Here is a 16904-nt window from a genome sequence, read left to right on the forward strand (position 1 = left end):
TGAAAATGCTACAGGTGTTTAGACACAGTTCATGAAATGCTGTGACCCATCGTCTTCCGAAGGGGAAATGTTGCAGACAAGCATAGTCACATAGTGCCTTTTACTAAATAAACGTTCCCTCACCAGTAATTACAACAGCAGTTATGTGTTGTTTCTTGTAAAAGATGGAAAACTTCCCAAAGGAAGGGGAAATTGTTTTTAAAAGTTAATCTATTTGGGGAAGATAGGGCCATGTCAATTGATATATCTGGGTCAATCCAGTCCTTTTTTTTTTTTTTTTTTAATCACCCTTATCACAGGAACCTAAATAAATGATGCTTCTGTACACAGACAGATCTTGTTATATGAGCATACGTTATCAGCATCTTCATATTTAAGAGAGAGGAATATTTGATCAGCAGCTTAAGAGAGGAATATTTGAACAGCAGCTGAACTTTCATTTTTATTTCATTTATTGTTACTCATTCATTTACTTAAAATAAGTAATGTTTTCACATGGCCTAGAATTCAAAGGGAATCAAAGAGTATGCAATGAAAAGTAAAACTGTCTCATCCTTCTCCCAGCCGTCCAGTCCTCTTGCCGGGGAGTCCCTCAGCATCACCTCTCGCTGCCAGTTATGTTGCCTCTTGTAGGAATGCTTGTTGCCACAGGTTATAGCAGACTCAGCGGTGGCTTGAGCAAGTGAAGCTGTGTTTGTCTGTACAGTCCAGAGTTGATAAGGGAGTTGAATAAGGCTGTTAGACCAGGCATCTTTTATTTATTCCTGCTCTCATCTTGTGCATGTTGATTTATCTCCTATGATCACAAGAGAGCTGCTATAGTTCCAGAGCCAGACAGCAAAAGAAAAAGACCTTCATGGCATTTTTGTTTGTTTGTTTGTTTGGATAAAGTCCCACTCAGACTTGTTCGCCATCATTTACTGAGATTTTGGTTCTTAGGTTGAATGGGTTCACTAAATGATCCTTGCCCACAGCATGACTAATATGTGTGAGGACAGTAATACAGTGTATCCTCACAGAGCACCATGTGTGGAAGGCACAGAGAATTTAGTGTGTCAGGGAAGACGTGTCCTGGGGGAGATGGCATCTGATACTCAGAGGGAACACTGATGACAGAAGGCAGCTTTTATTATTTAACAACTCTATTGAGGCATACTTGACGTAAACTACATTTATTTCAGTTGTACAGTGTGGAAATTTCAACATGTGTATACATCCATAAAACCATCATCCCAATCAACATCATGAACTTAACCATCACCCCAAAAAGTCTTCTCATGATCTTTTGTAATACCTTCCTCTTTCCTGTCCCGTCCCCCACAACCGTCTGTTTTTTGTTCCATTAGTTTGCATTTTCTAGAGTTTTATATAAATGAAATCAATACATTATACTTTTTTTGTCTAGCTTCTTTCACTCAGCACAATTAATGTGAGAGCTGTCCATGTTGTCTAATGTATTAGTAGTCCATTTCTATTTTGGGGGAGGGGGCGGGGGCTGGGTAGTATTCCATTAAGAGGATACACTACAATGTGTTGATTCATTTTTCTATTCATGGATGTTTTGGTTGTTTCTGGTTTGAGGCCTATAATGTCACTTGAAGATAGATTGTGATGTTAAAGGTGCATACTGTAAACCCTAAGATAGTCACTAAAATAACAAAATGAAGAGTTATTATTAATAAGCCAACAAAGGAAATAAAATCAAATCATAAAATACAAAAGAAAGCAGAAAAAGAACAAAGGGCAGCCTGGACAAACAAAACTACTGAGAGCAGAATGATAGAGTTAGTCCTAAATAACCATGTGAAACAAACGATGCAGACACCCTCATTTAAAAGACAGAGATTGGCTGGGCACAGTGGTTCACACCTAGAATCCCAGTGCTTTGGGCGGCCAAGGCAGATTGCTTGAGCCCAGGAGTTTGAGACCAGCCTAGGCAACATGGCAAAATCCTATGTCTACAAAAAATACAAAAATTAGCTGGGCATGGTGGCGTGTGCCTGCTGTGAGGCGAAGCAGGAGGATTGCTGGGAAGTCGAGGCTACAGTGAGCCAAGATAAAAAAACAAAAAACGAAGATGGTCAGATTGGATAAAAAATGAGGCCTAATTAATGCTGCCTATGGGAAATGATTTAAATACAAAGAAACAAGTATATATAAAAACACAAAAAAGATATGTCAACAGTAAGAAAAAGAAAAGCCAGAAGGTCTGTATTAATCTCAAAGTAGATTTCAAAGGAAAGGGATAAAGAAAGTGATATAATGATAAAGGGGTCAATTCATTAAGAGGACATAGCAACTTTATGTTTACACAACCCTATAACGGAGCTTCAGGATACACAGAGGAAAAACTGGTAGAGCTGTAGAGAGAAGTAGAGCAGTCCCCAATGATAGCCAGATATTTTAACACCCCTCTCAGAACTGATGAAATTGGAGGTACAAAAATCAGTAAGGCTGTGGAGCACTTGAACAACACCATCAACTGACTTGCCCTCCTTGCACATTTCTAAAGAATCCTACGCAACAACCACAGAATGTACATTCCAGTGTGTGAAATATTTACCAAGATAGACCATAAAGCAAGTCTCAGATTTCAAAGGGTTCAAGTCATTTTCTGACCAAAATGGAATGAAATTAGTAATCAGTAACATAAAGACTTTTGGTAAATACCCCAGCTTTTTTTTTTTTTTTTTTTTTTTTTTGACACGGGGTCTTGCTCTGTCACCTAGGCTGGAGTGCAGTGGTGCGATCTTGGCATGCTGCAACCTCCACCTCCCAGGTTCAAGTGATTCTCCTGCCTCAGCCTCCCAAGTAGCTGGGATTACAGGTGCCTGCCACCAGACGTGGCTAATTTTTGTATTTTTAGTAGAGATAGGTTTTACCATGTTGGCCAGACTGGTCTCAAACTCCTGACCTCAGGTGATCCGCCTGGGCGACAGAGTGAAACTCTTGTCTCAAAAAAAAGAAAAGAAAAGAAAATTTGCTGGAATCTACCAAAAAACTACTAGAACAAGTAAAATGACTTTAGCAAAGCTGCATGATACAAGATCAATATAATTGTACCTCTTCATACTGCAGCAAACGGTTGAAATTGCTAAACAAGCGGAGCATAGTGGTGCATGCCAGTAGTTCCAGCTGCTCGGGAGGCTGAGGCAAGAGGATCCCTTGAACCCTGGAGTTTGAGGCTGCAGCACGCTATGGTTGCACCTGTAGTCACTGCATTCTAGCCTAAGCGATATAGACCCCCATCTCTTAAAAAGGAGAGAGAGAGAGAGAGAAACTACTAAATAATACTATTCATAGTAGCACCAACACTATTAACTGTATTAAATATGACTGGGCATGGTGGCTCATGCCTACAATCCCAGCACTTTGGGAGGCCAAGGCAGGAGGATCTCTTGAGCCCAGGAGTTTGAGACCAGCTCAAGGAACATAGGGAGACCCCCATCTCTATTTTTTTGAAAAGAGAAAAAATTTAAATATGTAGGGACAAATCTCACAAACCATGTCCAAGACCTGTATGCTGAAAAGCCTAAAGCATAGCTGAGATAAAGACAACTTGGTTAATGTTTATAAGTAGGAGGACTCAATATTATAATACTAAGCTGCCAGCTCTCCTCCCCAGGTTGAATCTGTAGATTCAACACAAAATCCTTCCAGCCTTTTTTGTAGCTATTAACAAGCTGCTTCTTAAATTCATATGGAAATGAAAAGGATCTAGAATAGCCAAAACAACTCTTACAGAGAACAACAAAATTGGAGGACAAACACTACCTTATTCAATAGTTAAATTAGTATGGTATGGGCAAGAAGGTAGGGCATAGATCAGTGGAACAGAATAGAGAGCCCATAAATACAGGCCTACGCATATGTGGACAATTGACTTTTGATAGAGGCGAAAGGCAATTCAGTGGAGAAAGGATAGTCTTTTCAACAAATGGTGCTGGAACAATCAGGCATCCATATTCAAAAAAGTGAACTGATCGATACCTCTTACTATAATACATTAACTCAAAATGGATCTTAGACCCAAATGTGAAACATTAAACTATAAAACTTCTACAAAAAAACTTAGAAAATCATTGTGACCTTGAGTTAGACAAAGATTTCTTAGATGTATCACCAAAAACACAATACATAAAAATAATTTTTTTTTTTGGAGACAGAGTTTTGCTCTTATTGTCCAGGCTGGAGTGCAGTGGTGTGATCTCAGCTCACTGCAGCCTCTGCCTTCCAGATTCAGGTGATTCTCCTGCCCCAGCCTCTGGAGTAGCTGGAATTACAGGTGCCCGCCACCACACCCAGCTAATTTTTGTATTTTCAGTAGAGATGGGGTTTTGCCATGTTGGCCAGGCTGGTCTCAAACTCCTGACCTCAGGTGGTCTGCCCGCCTCAGCCTCCCAAAGTGCTGGGATTACAGGCGTGAGCCACCACGCCCATCCATAAAAGAATGATTTTAGTAAGCTGAACGTCATCAAAATTTAAAATGTTCACTCTTCAAATGACACTTTTAATAGAATGAAACGACAAACCATGCACTGGGAGAAAACATTTGCAAATGACACATTAGATAAAAGACTTGTGTATAGAGTTAAGAAATCTCTTTACTCAAGAAAAAGACAGTTCCGTTTTTAAAAAGCACAAAAGTGTGAAATGACAGTTAATGGAGGTTAAGATATAGGATGGCAAATAAGCATTTAAAAAGATGCTCAACCTCCTTGGACATTAGGAAAGTACAAATGAATACCACAGTGAAATGAACACGTCCACCCCTTCGAGAAGGTGGTTCTTAGATTGTGGCCTCCACTTTAAGCAGAGCCCACGTGCTCCTGTGGTGGAGGCTTAGTGTGAGGTTGGGCAGCACGCACGCAAAGCTGAGTCTTCCCTGGCATCCTGACCACGTGATGCTCAGACGTGATCCTGCTGAAGCACCACAGGATCTTTTGTTGCTGGATGACTGTTAGAATTTTCTGGATTTAGCTGGTGGCTGATAAGCAGCGTTAAATACTTGGGTCTTTTTTTTTCCTTAGCTCGGGGAGTACAGACAGTGAGGAAAGTACAGACTCTGAAGAAGAAGATGGAGCAAAGCAAGACTTGTTTGAACCCAGCAGTGCCAACACGGAGGATAAAATGGAGGTGGACCTGAGTGAACGTAAGTGTATTCATTCTTCAGATCAGCTGCCCTGTGTTGAAATTAGGTATTGTGAACAGTTGGCAAAGGAGCAGTTCACAGCATCTGAGACGATTTCTGAAGGAAAGGTTGGGTTGAAGCGTGTTGTCAAGTGAATTCCTCTTGAAGGTTTAAGTTTCAGAGACAGCTTCAGGGAAGGAGCACAGAATGCGTTTGTGGATAAGGTACCTCTTCCTGGTAGGAAATGAACGTCAGCTGTGTGGGTGTGGCTGGAGGACAGAGCCCGCTGCTAGGTCAGTCTCCTGGCTGTGTGGCCTTTGTGCTCTTGCAGAAGGAAAAGACCCTGTGTTGGTGGGAAGAGGAGGACATGGTTGTATTGTGTGGCTTCGTGAGTGGAATCAGCCAGGGGACGCAGCCTTAGCTTAACAAGCATTTCAGTGCATTCTTCGTAGTTGATTTCAGAAGCTCACAGCCTTGAAACTTGTCCAGCTGAGTGCTTGCTTGTGCCCTGCTCCTTGCTAGGAAGACTTGATTTAGCTGGCCTTTTAAAAATACTCTAAAAACTTCTAAAGGTTTGGGAAACAAACGTTCATGTGAAGGAGCCGTATGGGCTGATAGCAGGGCTTGCCCCAAGTCCGGCCAGTCTCTGATTTCCCCGCAAGGCCTTTTTTGTGTTCAGTCCCAGAGGCTGAAGCCCAGCTAGGGTGGACCTCGTGGTGACTTCAGAGCTAAATGGGACCAGATCAGTCATCTAGCAAACTGCCACATGTAGCAGATAAGGATACTGGGGATGGGGGAAGAAGAGAGATCTTCTTTCTGCTGCCCCTTTTCCAGCCCACCCTCAGGAGGAGGAAGTGGACTTTTCTCTCCGTAATTCAGTTTCAGTCAACATGCCTTTGTCAAGTTCCTACTGTATGCCAGGTGTTAGGCCTGTAACTGTGAATGGGCCACAGACAGTGCCTCCAGGGGCTTGGGGTCGGCTGGGGGAGCAGATGGGCAGTGCAGGGGAATGGGGACAGGGTGCTAGAAGGGGGAGCCTTCCACTAGGCATCCTCGTAGAGGCAGGTGGGTGTGAGGCTGAAGGACTCATAGGGATTTGCCCATGCGAGAGAGAAAACAACTAATCCGAATGCCCCGAACCTGCTGTTTTGCATGGCTCGGGGATGAGGTGGCGGGAGCTAAGGCCAGAGGCCAAATCAAGAGTTGTATTCCGAAGGTTGTAGGGAGCCCTTGAGGATTTGACTAAGAAGATCATTATTGGATCTGTTTCAAGACATTCATGGCAACAGTGAAAAATGGACAAGAAAACGCATGGTAGAGACAGGAGAACCATGAAGACATTGAACTGTTACGCATAAGAAATAATGAGAACTGCGAGATGGGCTCCAGGCAGCAGGGAGGTGTGAGGAGGAGACAGGGCAGATGCCCTGATCTGTTGGCTCTGGAATCTGTAGGGGTTGTTGGTGGTGGTGGTGGTGGTTTTTTTAATGTACAGTTCAAGGTTGGGTGCAGTGGCTCAGGCCTGTAATCCCAGTACTTTCTGGAGGCCGAGTCAGGCGGGTCAATTGAGGCCAGAAGTTCGAGACCACCCTGTCTCTACTAAAAAAAGAAAAAAAAAAAAAATTGGGCATGGTGGCATACACCCACTCGTGGGTGTGTATGTATGTATCAAGCAGGAGAATTGCTTGAACCTGGGAGATGGAGCTTGCCGTGAGTCAAGATCATGCTGTGCACTCCAGCCTGGGTGACAAGAGTGAGACTCCGTCTGGGGAAAAAAAAAAAGTACAGTTCAGTAGTACATTCATACTGTTGTGTAACAGATCTTTAAAACTTTTTCGTCCTAAACTAAAACTCTGTACCCATTAAACAATTCCTCATTTCCACTTCCCCAGTCCCTAGCAGCCTCCATTCTACTCTCTGTTTCTCTGGGGTTGACTAGTCTAGGGATCTCAAAAAATGGAATCATACAGTATTTGTCTTTGTGACTGTCTTGTTTCCCTTAGCATAATGTCTTCAGAGTTCATCCCTGCTGTGGTGTATACAGGATTTCCTTCTGTTCGAAGGCTGAGTGACATTCTGGAATCTTTGGTTCTTTTAGCAGGCTGGGTATGGTTAAGTGACAGGGAGGGAAACAAACACTTGGCTGGACTGCGTGCTGCTGCTGCTGTGACTGTGGGCCTGGGTGTAGGGATAAGGAGCGAGGAGGCGATAAGGAGCGAGGAGGCGAGCACCCTGTATGAGGTTCACGTTTACCTACCTCCCGGGGTTAAGTGTGGCAGGGAACCAGGCCTCCTGCTTCTGCGTTCCTTGGGAAAGACTGCTTTTGCATCTTCAGATCTCTGGAGGCACAAGTGGGTAGGGTTGGGGAAGATTCTCTCTCAGGGCCTCAGGGCTACAGGGCTGCCCCAGAGAGCCTCTGCCATTCCACCAGTCTCTGTGGCTTCTTTTGGAGGTTTTGTGGACATTCAGAATCGTTTAAAATGTTACACGGACTCAGGAGCTCATCTGGGAAAGACTATCTCAAAGAGGTGACAACAGAAAAGTCATTTGTGTGTAATATAATTTAGTTGTAGAGTGGAACTCAGATGGAATGATTCCAGAGCTTTGCATAGAGTGGGCAGGCAAAAATATCTGTCAAGTTGACTTTTTGGAGGTTTCAGGTGAGATTTTCAAACATTCAAGCATTTATTCCTTCTTGGTGTCAGTGGAGCCCTGTGACACTCACACAGGTAGGTGGTCAAGAAGCATGGAGCGCACCCTAATTAAATACCTACTCTATGCAAGCCCTCCTTTGATCTTTGCTAAGTGAATAGTCATTATGAAATCAAACAGATGAAGTCAAATACCTTGCTCAAAGTCACAGTCAAGTCTGTCTTTAAAATCAGAACATTTCTGTTCTACAAAGGTACTTCTTAGTCACTTGTGTCTGGGATAAGCCCTTAAATAACTTACACCAGGTTCCCTAGCATTCCTTCTTGCAACCTAGAGATTCCTAATTATGATAATATCCCTGATGGAATGCAGTGGTTCCCACATCCGGCTTGTCCCCAGCAAGGAATTGAGGATTCAGCACTCTGTGAAGGAAAAGCATGGTGTGCAGTTAGAGGAGATCTACAGCAACCTGACTTCATCAGAAGGGACACATGTCTGAGGAGGTGACATTTAAAGAGAGACCTGCAGATTAGACCCAAACTTGGCCAGCAGGCAGCATAGTAAGAAGAGCCCCACAGACCTTAAGTGTGCCCAAGCAAGTCCTGCTGCTTCAGCCTCTGAGGCCAGACCTGGTTCTGCAGGACTTAGGAAGCCTAACTAACTGCAGTGCGCTGCAGGGAGCCCACAGAATGCGCGAAGTGCAGCCAGACCTGGACTGAGAAGCATTAAGGTTGTTTCTAGTTTATTGGAGTTGAATAACCAACATGTTCTTTTTTTAGAAAAAACCTTTTTACTTTTGAGTAATTTAGATTTATAGAAACATTGCCGAGATATAAGTCCCCATATATCCTTCACTTAGCTTCCTCGAGTATGAATATAGCCATGGTACATTTGTCAAAACTAGGAAATTAACATTAATTTCTCTTTGTGCATGTAGCTTTGAATCTCTGTGTAGTATTTCTTTTGGAACAGTTGTTAGAAATGGGAGGTTTGAGGCCAGGCGCGGTGGCTCACGCCTGTAATCCCAGCACTTTGGGAGGCTGAGGCGGGCGGTTCATGAGGTCAGGATATCGAGACCATCCTGGCTAACACAGTGAAACCCCGTCTCTACTAAAAATACAAAAAATTAGCCAGGCATAGTGGCAGGCGCCTGTAGTCCCAGCTACTCTGGAGGCTGAGGCAGGAGAATGGCGTGAACCTGGGAGGCGGAGCTTGCAGTGAGTGGAGATTGTGCCACTGCACTCTAGCCTGGGCAACAGAGCGAGACTCCGTCTCAAAAAAAAAAAAAAAAAAACACAATAATAATAATAACAATAATAAAAAGAAATGGGAGGTTTGAGAATGTGGGGGCATTGTTAGAGTGCCCTCCAGGTGACTGTGCCCTGCCCGCTCCTGCCCTCATTGGTGAGAGTGTCTTTCTCCCACAGCTCCAGTCTCTTTTGCTAATGTGTTTTTGATAAATACCTTGTGGTACATGAAACAACTGAAGTGTTTTCCAAATAAAATTTCTTCCCTGTTTTTAGCACCCAACTGGTCAGCTAACTTTGATGTCCCAATGGAAACAACCCACGGTGCTCCGTTGGACTCTGTGGGATCTGACGTCTGGAGCACAGAGGAGCCGATGCCAACTAAAGAGACGGGCTGGGCTTCTTTTTCAGAGTTCACGTCTTCCCTGAGGTGAGTGAACATGTGCTGTCTCTACACCCTTCCACAGGGGACCTGGGAATGGTCAGGTGTTTGCTGTTAACATGTGTTCTTCACCTTGACTGACTTCCAAGTTGAATATACTGCCCTGAAAAAGATTAAACATCAGCATACTGACACAGCTCTGTGTTGTAAGAAAAACAATCACCATCTTCCTTTCCTTTCCTCCTGGATTAATTGGAAATGGGAGTAGTTCTTGAACAAAGTAGCTTGTGAGGATGTGGTCCGAGGGAGTTAGCAGGATGCAGCAGAAGATGCATCTCCATGGGCTTTTCTGGCTTCACAGAGCTGTCAGGACAGAATTGAGGAGAACAGGAATGAGGTGAAGCCAAGAAATCCTGACAGGCACAGCACCTCTGTGTGGGGTGTGGCAGGAAAACAAAATGGATCTTGAATTCAGTAGATAATATGAACTTATAGTTCACTTGCAGCTAGTCCAGTGCTGTCAATTAAGGGCTCCCAATCATTGGTAACTCAGAAGATAGGAAGATAAACTGTTTTGGGCTGACAGTTAGTGTCTTAGACAAACCAAAGAATAAGCTGAAACCCATGTTGCTTTGTAGTAACCATAGTAATAGCATTAAGTTACTACTCAGAGGTACAAGTGAGATTTGTGAGAAATGTCTCCAAAATAATGAGTTATTTCGTCTACCCTGCTTTTCCGTACAGGACATACATTTCCACCTCCTCCTTTTTTTGGTCTGTTTATAACCCGAGGATAAGAGCCTTTGGTTACTTGAGGGTGTGATTGAAGCAGCTTGCTTCTCTTTACCCTCTGTGTGCACGTCTCTGAGTTTGTGGGAGTGAGGGATAAAAGAGGAAGTGTAATGATCTCCCTCGCCCCCACCCCTTACTGCTCAGGCATTTGGTGTTTTTTACTATGTTTCCACAATTCCAACAACAAATATCATTAAGAGGGCCAGTCTCTCCCAGGCAGTGTGGCTGAAGATATGTAAAGGTTTTTGTAAAACCAGTCAACCTGATAAATACTGTTGCCATTGCACAGTGTATGTCTTTGCTGTTCAAGCTCTGGGAGCCTCCAGTGACTGTGGTGGGATGAGAGGTTGGGACATGATGAGCCTGTCTAGAATGCTTTACAAAGTCCCTCTCTTACTGCTTTGCTGGCTTAACAGAACATTTGCCTGCCCGCACTCATCTGCTTCTTCAAACAGCTACTAGCACTTAGATTCATGGGTCATTGGAGTTTGTAACCCAGTGACTCTTACACAGATGCTAACGTCTCCTAACAAAAACTTATTTGTAAAGGCTTTTATTGTGAATCATAGGGTAACTGAGGACCATTCCCTGCTGCTAATATCTGAATTTTCTCTTTTTTGAAAGCACAAAAGATTCTTTAAGGAGTAATTCTCCAGTGGAAATGGAAACCAGCACTGAACCCATGGACCCTCTGACTCCCAGTGCGGCTGCCCTGGCAGTGCAGCCAGAAGGTGTGTGCAGAGAGGCCTGGGTACACGCCAAGGTCACGTGGCTGCTTTGTCAAACCAGACCTGACTATCAGGCTCAGGGGCTAGTGGAGCCGGGGAGTGAGATGGTGGGTCTGATGTCCACAGGGCAGCTGATGAAAGAAATTGTGCCTGTCCTTCTAGAACCACAGCATGCTGACTGCGGAAAGAGTAAGGGCTCTAAGTTACCAGGCATGCAGCGTGCAGATTAGGAAACAGGTCTAGAGGGAAGAAGGCCTAAGCCCATAGTACCCAGGGTGAATAAAACTGGAATTAGACGTGTGCAGCCAAGCCTGTGTGTAGTTGTCCCTTGGAGTTTTCTTTGCTCAAGCATGTGGGTGTATCTGGGTTTGTTTAGAGCTGTGGGGCTGGTTATTTTCACTTCACCATTATAAGCAGATTGAATAGTCCTGGGAATCTCTAAAGTTCCATGGGTTTTCCTATTACTCTACCTAGTCACATGTGTTCCTTGCACTGGCCCTGAACTGTTTTCACCTTGATGGACAGGGCTTTGGGAGGAGGGGGATGCTAGCAAAGGGAGTGTGATGGGAACCAAAAAGATGTGGAGGGCACGAATCATGAGGTGGGCTCAAGGAGTGAGTTCTTAGAAAAAGAAATGAGGTGCAGGTAGAGGGTGTGAGAACCCTCCTTCCCAGGGGCAAGGGAAAGGAATAAAACCAATAACTAATGCCAGTTTCATCATCCTCCTGAACATTAGATACAGATTCCCGCATTTTGCTCCTCAGTGGTTCTGTAAGTGGGTGCACTGATCCCCTTTTCTGGATAAGGAAACTCAGGTGATAGATGAGGTTCCTTGTCCAAGTAGTCTACAGCTAGGAAGTGCTGATGTCAGTGTTTGAATCCAGGAAGCCTCACCTCAGCCAGGCTCATCACCTGTGTGGCTTCCTATTAGAGAACAAAGAAACAATCCACCAGCAACACCACAAGAAAGTAATTTTTAAAACAAAGAAAAGCAAATAGAGCCCAAGTGAGTAGAGGGTAGAATGTGTAACTGCTGCTCTGCCCCAGACTGGAACAATTAGGAGCACATGTGTCTGCTGGGAGACGCTGGGTATGGAGGTGGACGCTGAGCTGGGAGGGATGTAGGGGACTTGCTAGTCTCTAGTAAAGAAAACCCATGAAACCCCTCTTTAGTGGGCATCTTTAAGAAGTCTGTGCCCATCAAGAATGTGGCCCAGGCAACAGCAGGCAGAAGCCATCTCAATCTTTTTTTCTTCAAGCAGTAGATGTCACATTGGGTAGATGGGTTTGTACAGTGGTGGGGTGCCAGTTCCTTTTCCGGCTTGCGGTGTGTGACTGTCAGCTGTATTCTTTTCAGTGCCAGGCAGTGTGGCCATGGAAGCCAGCTCTGACGGAGAGGAGGATGCAGAAAGTACAGACAAGGTAACTGAGACAGTGATGAATGGCGGCATGAAGGAAACGCTCAGCCTCACTGTAGATGCCAAGACAGAGACTGCGGTCTTCAAAAGGTAACCAGGGGTGAGATCTTGCTGGCAGCTTCAGGTTATTGGGAGGATGGTGGGGCAGAAACCTCAAACATTAAAATTTTTAATTTGATTCAAATGAATGTTCAGATACTAGCTTGATGTCTATTGTCTCCATTAAACACAATAAATCTTAATGAAGAGATGGAGAGTTTAGGCCCCTAAGTGCCTTTTTCGCCATAAATGTGTTCAGAAGACTGTATTTTACATCTAGCAGTTTGATAGAACTATGAGAATTAATAAATCTTTAATCACAATAGAAATTGGCTTGTGTAGCAGGCTACAGAGCATGGCCCATGAAAACCAGTTTCAGGTTGACTGGCTTTACAAAAACCTTTACTTATTTTCAGTAATATACAGATGATTATCTCTGGACATAATGCAGTCATGAAAATTTAGTAGCAAAATGATAGCTGTAAAAGAACATGACACTTAGAAATTAACCTGACTTCTAAACTCAAAAAAGCAATTGTAATGGATATTAAAAATCTAAGACTGAGAGAATAATGGGAAAAATGTGTGTCAAAACTTAAGGACTGCAGCTAAGCCTGTGCTTAGAGCTTTAGTGTTAGAGACTGTTCCAGCCATTACAAGAAGGAATGCCTCCCAGCTTATTGCGAGGTCACTACAAAACAAGGAGTGAAAGAAGAAAACTGATTGTAGACTGATTTCTTACATGAGCATTTATTCTCAAAACTTTTAAGTTAAAAGCTAGCAAACCAAATGTAGCAACGTATTTTAAAGTCATGACCAAGGATATGTGCTCCAGTCACACAATGTAAACACCAATGTGTACATGGTAAAAATTATTCAGAGTAATTCACAGACAAAAGGAGAAAAGCATTCGATTACAAATTAAAGCTGTTCATGATTTTCTTTGCAGCCTATGAATAGAAAGTAAATAGGTGAAACTGGTAAGTATCTCTAGAAAATCTAGAGTAGACTTGATTCTTCACAGTGAGGCATTAGAAGTATTCCCTTTAAAGACAAGAACCAGAAAGTGGGACCTACAGTTGCTATTTGTCTTCAGCACTGTGCTGGTGGCTTAGCAAATGGCAGCATACCAAATAAATAAATAGTCGCTGTTTATAGACTATGATTTATACATAAAAATTCCAATTGAATCTATAGATAAGGATTAATAGAAAAGTTTAGCAGGTTTCCTGGAGACATACAAAAATCACTTGCATCCTATAAATCAATATAAGATATTCCATATGTGCCTGTTTGTTTTTAATAAAAATGTAAAACCTTATCTATAACTAGGAATATGACCTTTATGGGAAAAGTTTAAAATCTCATTGAATATATTGAAGACCTGAATATAAATATCAAGATTTGCCATGTTTATCAATGTGAAGATATTTTTAGCATTTCTGAACAAGTTCGTCTATGAAATTAATGAAATTTCCATCAAAACCCCAATAGAGATTTTCATGGAAACTGAGAAACTGATTGTAATAGTCCTAAGACCAAAGAAAGCCAGGAATAGCCAAAAACATTTTAAAGAAAAAAGTGAGGGGCTTCACCATATTAGATATCAAGACTTAGTAAAGCTGGCCGAGTGTGGCGGCTTGCACCTGTAATCCCAGCACTTTGGGAGGATTAGGCAGGCGGATTGCTTGAGCCCAGGAGTTCAAGACCAGCCTAGGCAACGTGGCGAAACCCTGTCTCTACAAAAAATACAAAAATTAGCTGAGTGTGGTGGTGTGTGCCTGTGGTCCCAGCTACTTGGGGGTGCTGAAGTCGAGGCTGTAGTGAGCTGTGTTCCCCGCTGCACTCCAGCCTGGGGGACAAAATGAGACCCTGTCTCAAACAAAAACGAATACAAAACTTAGTAAAGCTACTGAGATGGTATGGCTTTGGCAAAGAATTCTACAAAGAGATCCCCTCCACTACATGAACTTGTTACATTAGAATGCCAAATTCAGTGAGGAAAGAGTGGACTAGTAAATAGTGATTATCCACATAGTAGAAAAATAAAATTAGATATTTTGTCTCAACATAAATATGAAAAGCATGAACTGTACAGCTTTTAGAAGACAACAAAAGAGAATATCTTTACAGTTTGGGTGTAAGGCATCTTTTAACCATAAAAAGCCAAACCATAAAGGAAAATATTGGTAAGTTTGACTTTAATTTCTAATATCCCAGAAGACATAAAATGAAAAGACAAGCCACAACCAGTAAAGAACCAGTAGGCAGGATATTAGAAAGAACCTTATATCAATAAGAGATAGTCTAATTTTTTTAAATGGGCAAAGGATGCAAACAAGCAACTGTCTGTGGAGGAAAACAGGGAGCAAACCAAATCCAGAGTAAATGGGACCTGTCAGTTACAGTAGTAAGTAAATGCTATTTCATGCTCACCAGTCTACTAATTCCTATCTTAAGTTGTTAGAGAAAATAGAAAAAGTACAAAACCTGCCCGGCTCATTTTATGAGGGCAGTGAAATTTGAATTCCAAAACCAGATAAAGATAATTACAGAAAATGATCAGTTCATGCCACTTACAAGCTACTGAATGCAAAAATCCTGTGTAAGGTATTTGCTGACTGGATCCAACAGTGTATTAAAAATAATTTATAATGATTAGTTAGGGTTTATCCTGGAAGGCAAGGATGGCTCAAAGTCAGAGAAATCTGTCAGTTTAATCTCCATATATGGTGTTAGACAGAAAGTCAGTCTTTGATTTTTTTTTTGATAAGGTTCCATAGCTATATATGATTAAAACTGAGAAAACTGGTAACAGAAGTGAATTTATTTTTCTTCTTCTTTCCTCCTCCTCCTCCCTCCTTCCTCCTTCTTTCTTCTTCTTTCTTCTTTCTTCTTCAAGATGAGTGCAGTGATGTGATCTCGGCTCACTGCAATCTCTGTCTCCTGGGCTCAAGCCATCCTCCCACCTCAACCTCCCAAGTAGCTGGGACTAGGACTACAGGCACACGCCACCATGCTCAGCAAATTTTTGTAGTTTTTTTTTGTTGTTTTGTTTTGTTTTTTGTAGTGATGGGGTTTCACCATGTCACCCAGGCTGGTCTCAAACTCCTGAGCTCAAGCAATCCACCTGCCTCCACCTCCCAAAGTGCTGAGATTACAGATGTGAGCCACCGTGCCTGGCCATGAATTTCATTAACTTGGTATAAGTTAAATACCAATACCAAAAGGCTACAGCAAAACTTATACCTAATGAGGAAAGTTTAGATGCATTCACTTTAAGACGAAGCCTTAAAGGATGTCCATTTTCATTGCCAGTGTTAGGCAGTCCTGGAAGGAAAAGGAAATAGAGTTATAGGTAAAGATCAGGAGGAAGTGATAAAACTGTTGTTCTTTGTGGGTGGTAATGATTACCTACAACCAAGTCAGTAGCAAACTTGTAACTAGTAAGAATTCAGTAAAGCTATTGAGTAAGAAATCAGTTTAAAAAATCAGTAGTCTTTTTCTTCATCAGTAGTAAGCAACCAGAACATAAAATAAAAAGCAAGGTATTATTCCAAAATACATCAAAATATAAATTATTCAGGAATGACCTTAACCCAAGTCTCTATAGAGAAAACTTGAAGAAATCTGGACAAGTGGAAACCATGGCATAGCTTAGTGCTGCAAAGACATCTGCCATCCTGAAGTTAGTGTTTAACGCAGTCTCAATCCAAATTTGAATTGGATTTTTAGAAGGAACTTAATACTCTAACATTTATATGGAAAAATAAAGGTTCCCAAATTGCTTAGAGGTAACCAAAAGGGAAGACTGAAAAAGAGACTTGCCCTGCCAGATACTCAGTCATGCTGCAAAGTCACAGTGATTGGAACAGTTTTGATATTAGTGTCCAAACAGGTACAGGTGTCAGTGTGATGAAATAGAGGGATTAATAATGGGGAGGGGAGAGGAAGGGCTGGCTCACCAAAAGGAAAAGTCAGGCGAGATCGTCCCTAATCTACATCCTAAAACAACTCCAGCTGGATTAGAAGACAGTAAGAAAAACATGTAGTGCTTTCTGTGCACCAGGCCCTGTTCTCTACACACTCCATGTGTGGTAACTCATGGATTATTCTTAGGAACCCTATAAGATAGGTACTGGGATTATTATCCCAGCTTTTCAGGTGAGGAAACTGAGGCACTAGAGTTAAGTGATGAGGCCAGAGGCCAGAGTCTCATGATGGTTAATAATAGAAATAGAGAATGTCTTTTTAACCTGTGGGCAGAAAGGGACTTCTGTATCTATCTCATCTGTCTGTCATCTATCTATCTGTCTGTCTGTCTGCCTATCTAATCTATCATCTGTCAGTCTATATCTAATCTAGATTTTTTTTTTCTTTAACACGAGGTCTCGCTCTGTTGCCCAGGCTGGAATGCAGTGGCGCAATCATAGCTCACTGTAACTTCCCACTCCTGAGCTCCAGCAGTCCTCCCACCTCAGTATCCCAAGTAGCTGGAACTACAGTTGTGTGCCA

The 16904-nt window shown here is 42.5% G+C and overlaps 1 protein-coding gene across 14 annotated transcripts in view; it reads left to right on the forward strand.

Moving 5' to 3' along the window:
- The window catches only part of PPP6R3 (protein phosphatase 6 regulatory subunit 3), a 159836-nt gene that overhangs the window by 136015 nt on the left and 6917 nt on the right, over positions 1-16904 (forward strand). For all 14 annotated transcript variants that reach the window (XM_032153703.2, XM_058439023.1, XM_032153700.2 and 11 more), the window contains 4 exons: positions 5031-5152; positions 9307-9460; positions 10829-10935; positions 12290-12440. In XM_032153703.2, coding sequence (XP_032009594.1) covers positions 5031-5152; positions 9307-9460; positions 10829-10935; positions 12290-12440 — 534 coding nt within the window. The remainder of the gene's footprint in view (positions 1-5030; positions 5153-9306; positions 9461-10828; positions 10936-12289; positions 12441-16904) is intronic.

The sequence above is a fragment of the Hylobates moloch genome, unplaced genomic scaffold (genome assembly GCF_009828535.3).
Source record: "Hylobates moloch isolate HMO894 unplaced genomic scaffold, HMol_V3 SCAFFOLD_5, whole genome shotgun sequence".
Classification (NCBI taxonomy): Eukaryota; Metazoa; Chordata; class Mammalia; order Primates; family Hylobatidae; genus Hylobates; species Hylobates moloch.